Source organism: Plectropomus leopardus, chromosome 21 (assembly GCF_008729295.1).
Source record: "Plectropomus leopardus isolate mb chromosome 21, YSFRI_Pleo_2.0, whole genome shotgun sequence".
NCBI lineage: Eukaryota > Metazoa > Chordata > Actinopteri > Perciformes > Serranidae > Plectropomus > Plectropomus leopardus.
In genome coordinates, this window is record NC_056483.1 from 5,993,612 (window position 1) to 6,001,826 (window position 8,215).

Consider the following 8,215-nt stretch of genomic DNA (forward strand, 5'->3'; position numbering starts at 1 on the left):
AAGGGCCCATCATAAGTACAAGAAAATTACCCCCAAATTTTAAAAAAGAAAGAAATTTAGGTATTATGATTTTTGTGAACATTTTCCCCAGCTTTTTAAAGATAATTTTCTAAATCTACCAATTTCATGCAATTGTCAGGGTATTTCTCTCCAAGTTGCTCATTGTCTTTTTTCCCTGTGTTTTTTATTTATTTTTATTTTATTTTAATTAAACCAATTTGCTCAAGATTAAAAGGTTTTGAAAGGCGTCTCAGTGCAGCACAAGAAAACTGATGTCCATTCAGGTTTCAGATACCTCACGGTTGCGGCTAGAAATTGCTGCCGATGTCTCGCTAAAAAACACACAGTTTGGTGGTACCATCGTCACTGGAAATGATGCTTTTGTCCACAAAAAAAAACAACAGTTCTGCATCACCTACAAAGCATTAAATTGAACAAATGTAACATAACATAACATAACATAAAATGCCAACATTTTCTTTTAGTGGCTGAGCTGGAAATTCTGACCAGACAAAAGTGCAGCCAGAGCACGTTTTCATTTTTCACTGACTTGTATCGGATCTCATCCAGTACAGACCACATCTAATCTGATCACTTACAGCATTAGTCATGAAACAAAAAGATAAATCACATTTCGCAATAGGATATGACACATTAGTGCAGTTTTTTCTTTTTTTAAAGCTCTATTAGAATCACTTTTCCCTAAAATGACCTGAGGGATCTACTCTATTAGAGCCTGAAGCAGATTAAAAAACATGTTTATTTTAAGAATCACAGCCAAGTTTGTGGATCAAACTGTAATACACAAACTTTTTCAGAATAAAATAGTGGTAACGTTGCCATTAACGTTCACTGGATAAGACTAATTTCAGATACGTGCCAGGGTCCCTATGGAGGTCCATGGTGAGGCCTCAGGTCTGCAGCTGAGCAGGAGCATGTTGTTATTGACTTGACTGATGGTTTCCTGTCGTGAGAGGAAGATGAAGCAGAACAAAAGAGGAAAATGAAAATGCGTCTGTGGTCTCACCTGAATTCGGCAGGTAGGCAGCAGTTGTCTGACCTCAGCTACCACAATAACATGCCAGCTTTTGTTTTTTACAGTTGATGTGCGAAGACTGCAGCTGACACGTACACACTGTGATGTTCCTCTCGTTTTCTTCCTCCATCTGTCTTTTCCCCTTGTCTACCTGTGTGTTAGTCGACTTACAGTAACATTTGACAGAAATGAAAGATCATTTAATTTAACTTCAAACTTGAAACCAACTTTATAGTCTAACCGAACATCTGAATTTAGTGGTTACACAGTCATACTTTTAAATTTATGCCCTTGGTGTATAATTGATTGGCATCATGGAGATAACACAAGTCATAATCCCGATCTCAAATCTCAGCTTTGAATCTTTGTACTGCCTTTGATGATGCAGTTGTAATAAGATTCAAGATTCAAGAAGGTTTATTGTCATTTCAAAACAACAATAAAATAGGACACTAGAGTCTAAAAACCAGCAGAACCAACAAAAAAATACAATGAATTAAAACAATGCTCTAAGATTTAGCAGGGATTAAAAATAAAAAAAAGTCCACTGGGACTCGGTGTTGAACTAAGAGGATTTTGGTGGTCAAAGGTCATAGGCACCGTGACCTTGTCTGTCTCATTCTTGTGAGCGCAATATTTCAAGAACACACTGAGAGATTTGTTTTTAAAAATTTGGCCCATGTGTGCACTTGGGCTCAAGGTCAAACTGATTAGAAAGATCAAGGTCACTGTAAACTCGTCTGTCTCATTCTCGTGAATAACAGCATCTCAAGAAAAATTTGGCACAAACGTCAACCTGGTATCGATTATTTATTGATTCGAATTTGATGGTAAAATGTCACTGTGACATTACATCCACCTCGTTCTCATGTTTGTGAAACGTTGAATAAAATGATAAGGTGATGACAAAGGTCAAAGGTCAGCTTCACCGTGACATCGTAATGTTCTGCAAAACCATATTTCTGGCCGTTAGTCAACATAAATCAGGAGCAGAACGGGAGATATTTGGTCCGATACTGATTTGGTGACTCTAATCTTGAAACTGTGCTGATTGTATAGATCTTCAGTGCTGGCTGGTTTGCGGAGACATTCAATCACAAGGCGGGAAATTTAGTTTTTATATGTAATTAAATTTTGTGTCTTTGGCTTGCCAATGCGCTGTCTAAGCTACATATAGTTTGAAATTGATTACAGTTGTGTGTAAGCACTATTGCAAAATTTCCCCTTGGTATATCTCACCTAAATATCTGACACCAACAGTTTCTGTTTGTCATGAAGATGTGATTATGTGGCCCACAGCTCAACCGTCAGAGAAGAATGGAAAGCAGTCCATTAGCCCGACATGTAGACTTTCATTAGGCTTTGAACTTTGAACACTAAATTTTTAGTGGCACAGATAGACATTTAATTATTTGAAATCTGCCTATTTGCTTGATTTCTTTTAAAAACATGGAAAGAAGGTGATGAGTAATTAAAAAAAAAGAAATTACCTAAAATGAGCATGAAATTGGTTAAAAAAAAAAGTGTAAGCAAATGACCTGAAAATTTGTTTTAAAAAAAGGTTTTTAAAAAAAAGAAAAGTGCTTAAAAAATTATAGAGTGTATATATTCTATAACATAATTTCAAATATGTAACTATGATAATTATTATTATTAATATCTTTTTTCTTTGTTTCCTAGATGATTTCCCTTCAGCTTTTAAAAAAATAATTTTTAAATTCTACAGATTTCTGGCAACATTTCTTATAGCATTGCTTATTGCTTTCTGCCATCCTTTTGAAAGATATCGCAGCAATTCACTCACGGTTCAAAGGGTCAATAAGTCCTATTCAAGATTATGCTTTGAATTTTATGCCGACTGTGTGACTTTTACTGGGAAACTGTGCATCTAGGCATTCAGTTTGTCTACGCCGAAGATGGTGAAACTGAAATCCTGTGCTTCGAAAGTTGTGGCTGCACATGGAAAGTTTTTTCAGGCCATGAGACCTTGCTGTCTGTCTGCCACCTGTCTGCTCTGCAGCCGTTGTGAGGCGAAACTTTTCTCATGCCAGTTTGAATGGGCATCCGTTAGCATCACTGTGAAACTGCCAAGTCATAGCCCGACAAGATTCAACAGTTAAGAGTGTTGGCACAGACGACGGCACAGACCGTCAACAGGAGGACGTCTAGTCAGACCGAAAACTTTGTGGATTGAAGTGCCCACATTCAAGTGTAGTTTCTTCACCACACTAGGTACGTTAACCCAGCGAAAGCGCTCATTTACTCTCCCTTGTAGAGTAAATAAAAACTGTTGATGTCTTCACTTAATGCCAGTGGTGGAAGTATTCACATCCTTTATTTAAGAAAAGTACTATCTCTCTACCTTGCAAAAATACTCTTTTAAAAGTAAAAGTCCTGCATTGAAATAAAAGGACACACCCAAAAAATTCAAAACTATTTTTTAAAGAAGAAAAAACACCCAAATTATTTAGAAAATAGAAAGAAAATTTTAAAAAAATCCAAATCAGAAAAAAACAAACTTTATTTTAAATAAAAAAATAGAAAAAATACCTAAAAAATTACCTGAAAAAGATGAAGAAACATACGAAGAATCTCAAAATTATAAACGAAACTGAAAATCACACCCGCAAAACTCAAAATTATATTAAAAAAAAAAGTCTAACATGTTTATCGGGAATAGTTGACAGTTAATTTTCTGTGAATGGACTGATTGATTAATCAACCAATTGTTACAGCTGTACTCGTCTAAACTTTTTGGTAGTTTAATTTATGACAAAACATCATATATTATAAGCTCATGTTTTTTTTATGCAAAAATCTTAATTTCTAAAGTAATTAAAGCTGTCAGAAAAATGTAGTGAAGTAAAAAAGTACAACATTTCCCTCTGAAATGTAGTAGAGTAAAAATATAAAGTAGCATGAAAATAAAATACTCAAGAAAAGTACAAGTACCTCAAATTCATACTTAAGTGCAGTACTTGTGTAAATGTATTTAGTTACATTTAACCACTGCTTACTACTGCATTCGTTAATAGTGTGTACTTAAAACTATTGTAGTACCTCGTCCCGCTTCTTTTTGAGGAATGGCTTCAGAATAGCAATAAAGAAAATGGCAGAATGCTTTTATATTTTTCTCATCTTTAATTTTATTTTTCTACCTGAAAATCAAAGTGACACTTTTTTCATTCAGATACAGCAGCACACAACAAAAACATACTTAATGAGTGTATACAAGCACTTTAAAAAAAACCCAGTATATACAGTAATGTACAGTTTATACAGCGATTCCAAAAAAACTGTGCTTTTGATGGACAGAATGTGAATGTAAATTCCAAAGATTTTTTATTTCAAAGTTTAAAGAAATGTTGCTCTGTTAGTAGCAAGTAATGCATGTGGAACTAAGTATGACCATGTAAAAATAGGCACAGGTCTTAGGTATTGTATTTTAGGAACATTGGTGTTTATATGGAAAGGGCAGGGGTAGTATCAGTGTCTGACATGACAGAGGGACGTTTGGGAACTGCTTGTATTTTACTGAGCCCTCCTTTGCCCAGACCACCGGCACACATCTTCACAATCCTCAGGAGGTCTTGTCTGAACCGAACTCCGATGAAGACATACAGGAATGGGTTCAGACAGGCGTGAGTGTACGCGAGGCTCTTGGCGATCTGTCCAGCCACATCGAAGCCGATTAAAATTTCGCACTCGGTGATGGTTGCATTTGCCGCCTGCGTGGCCTCTATTATCAGCAGACTGTTGTGGGGCAGCTGAGACAGAACAAACACAAACACCACAGCGAAGATGACACGCAGAGCTTTGTGCTTTTCAAAGCTTTTGGCCTGCAGAAGTGTGCGAATGATAACTGAGTAACAAAAGATCATAACTAGCAGAGGAAGGAGAAAGCCCATGCAGATCTGCAGGGACAGAACCAGGATCTTAGTCCGGTTGTACGTGTTGTTCCAGTAGACCAGAGCACAGGAGGGCTGCCCGCTTCTAGGCGTCTTCACCTGGGCAAAGACGAACTCAGGGAGAGCCAGGAGAGTGGAGACGAACCAGACGCCCAGGCAGGCGAGCTTGCTGTAGAACAGCCTCTTGTTCTTCAGGTTGTGGGCCTTGGTGACTTGTACGATAGCAATGTAGCGGTCTACGCTGATGCAGGTGAGCAGGAGCATGCTGCTGAAGAAGTTGATTTTATAGACAGCGGACACCATTTTGCAGAGAGTGACGCCAAAGTTCCAGCCCCTGGTGGCGTCAACAGCCCAGAAGGGCAGCGTGCACAAGAAGAAGAGGTCAGCCACGGCGAGGTTTAGCAGGTACACGTCGGTCATTGTTTTCAGGCGGTTGCGCACGGTGGTGTAGATCCAAACCACCAGGAGGTTACCAATGGCGCCGAGGATGAAGATCATCCAGAAGAGGGGTGGTTCATACTGCCCACGAAACTCCCTGACCCAGCTTTTGTCACAAATGCCCGAATATACAGTCGGTCCTGAACCATATTCTGCGTAATCAGAGGAGCCCTACAATCAGAAACACACAAACAGATTATCCATCGTGGCATTTCTTTGTGCAGCAGAAACATTGATCCAAAGAACTTTGCACATCCATCAGATGACACAGGTGCGTTGGAGACAGACGGATCGACCAAAAAGCTGAAAAAGGACTTCTGCACACTGTCTAAGTTGCAATTTCACTTTTATTTAAGAAGTTCCTGTTCTAGACCTTCTTCAGGCAAAAAAAATGTGTCTAATGAGAAGCCGTCCTAAATAGGGGAGTGGTTGTAAGTCAACAACCGATCACATTCCCAATGTGCAAAAAACAAACAATTAACTATTTGACACACTGCATTGAATGGGTTGAGAGGTTAAACCACATTCTCAAAAAATATATAAATAGCAAATGAAAATAGTGCATTCTCAAAGATGCAGGTTGCATCAATATATGAGCCAATATTTACACTGTAGTTAATAGTTTATGTTTGTTTTTTGCATGTGGGGAATGTGATTAGTTAAGAGGACTTCTCATTAGGCAAAAATTGTTTGCCTGATGAAGGTGTAGAACCAAAACATTGTAAATAAAAGCGATATTGCAAGTTAGAAAATGTGCGGGAGTCCTTTTGCTGCAGCAGAAACATGCTTTTTCCTCATTTCCTGTCAGGTGCTTTTTTTTCTGTCCTTGTTACCCAACTCACAAACTGCTGCCAGGGTTTCACAACACAACATGCTTCTAGCAGGGATACAGTGATATGACCTCAAGCGCTGTAGGTGACGAACAAGCTAACCAGAGCGTGCAAAAAAATGCTGTCAGGTGCAGGTGTTGTGTCTGTGCAGGAGAAACCACGCTACTGCACAACTTCCTGCTGCTATCCAAGCCTGGTAGGGTTGTGAAGAGGGGGAGGTTAACGATCGTGAGGGGCTGCATGGAGGGGGCTTACGGCAGTACCCTAGAAGCATCATATTTAGATTTAGGGCAGAGATAAACAGCGGGGTGAAACCGAGCCTTTTTTTCATATAAACAATGGAAAATTTGATGCTGATGCGGCTGCGAATGTGGCATTTAAGTATCCTACAGATGTCTGCTTCAGATAAAACTACTGTACCTGAAGCAAGAAATCATAAACATTAGGAATACCAATTATATTATATTTAATAGAGAGCACTGACATGGTTTTGTTCTCACAGCAACCTTTGAGTTTTACGCTTAATCTTTAAAGCTCCCATGGTTAAAAAAAAAAAAAAAGATTTCCATGTCTTATTTAATATAAAGCAGGTGTAGGTGCTATATAAAAACTCAAAGTATCAAAACGCACAGAGAAATGCATACTCAAAAACGGTGTCTTTAAACGAGCTGTCAGGATTCTCACAAATTTGTGATGTCACAACTATCGGCTACTATTTAAAAAGTAGTTTCAAACTTAACATATATCTAAATGGGTCCCTTTTTATTTCCTTCTGCTGGCAATGTTTGTGAAAAACAGTGTTTCAAACAAAGGGTGACTGCAGGTATATTCAGATGGACAATATGAGAAAAATAATGTGTTTTTTTGAACATTAAAGCATGTAAACATGTTCTAAAAAAAACCCAAATTACACATAAAAAACCTGAAAATGAGAATAACACGAAGCTTCTAAATACTAAAACATTAATATAAACATGCACTATATGTGATGTTTGTCTTAATGTAAGCAGTCAGCAGCAATCGTGTCACCTTCTTTGTTTTATTTCAGCCCTTTAAATCCACTCAATCACACAGAAATCAACATTTTCTTAAATAACTGGTTTATTGTTTTTCCACCAGTGTTATGGCCACGGATAATAATCTGAAATGAATACTTACAGTTCCGTCATAATCATCGATTATGGTCATATATGATGTTGAATAAGTTGTAAATGTCTCCTCCATGTTATCTGCAAAGAACCAGATAAATATCGATATAAGACAACACTCACAAACCTCGTAACCCTGTAAAAACACCGCAAGCATACAATGTAACATTAGATAGAAAATGCCATTTTTCTTTGAATGCAGCAAATTACTTACTGTCAGTGATGAGATGTAGAGAGCAACCTCTCAGTCGCACTTCTGTTTCTTTGTCTGGGCAAATGGAAACATAAAAATCAGACTCATCTTCGCTTGCTTATATGGTTTCCCTTTAACCACATGATGACGTGCTGACACACATCACACCATCTCTCTGTGCAGGAAAACAACACACGACCCTCGGTACTGTATTTCTTCGCTCAGCAGCTAATATATAAAACATATGCATCAAACTTAAAGGCAACTTTTTTTCTGAGTTTGATGTTTGAACAGTAGTGACAGTGTGCCAGTTTCAAGAGGAAACTGTGACTTTTAGACTTAACTCACTGAACCGTGGCCAGCAAACTAGAACCAAAACAATACACCCACATACCCTCCACAGCCGAGTAAGTTTGATCAAGTCGAAGCCCATTTTTGACTCACAGGTGGAGCACTTAAGACCACAGATGAGTGATACATGAAACAGTAAACCAGGAGGTGTGATTCAAGATCAAAACCTGAAGAGACGGATGGTCTTTAGGTGTTGAAAGCGCCATTGTTTCGTGGTACTTCCAGCTGTTTTACAGATCAGACAGTGTGGTCTTAAATCACTGCAGGGTTCTTTTGGATCCTTGAAAAGTCTAAAGGCATTTAATTCATTA

The 8,215-nt window shown here is 38.1% G+C and overlaps 1 protein-coding gene across 1 annotated transcript; it reads right to left on the minus strand.

Annotated features, from left to right (window-relative positions):
- Nucleotides 1-4,162: 4,162 nt before the first annotated feature.
- LOC121960933 (C-C chemokine receptor type 9-like) lies at nucleotides 4,163-7,662 on the minus strand. The gene is made up of 3 exons (XM_042510837.1): nucleotides 7,575-7,662; nucleotides 7,371-7,441; nucleotides 4,163-5,553 (listed from the first exon to the last, which is right to left on the minus strand). The coding sequence occupies exons 2-3, from the start codon at nucleotides 7,434-7,436 to the stop codon at nucleotides 4,498-4,500; spliced, it is 1,122 nt and encodes a 373-aa protein (XP_042366771.1). The 5' UTR covers nucleotides 7,437-7,441; nucleotides 7,575-7,662; the 3' UTR covers nucleotides 4,163-4,497.
- Between the last annotated feature and the right edge of the window lie 553 nt (nucleotides 7,663-8,215).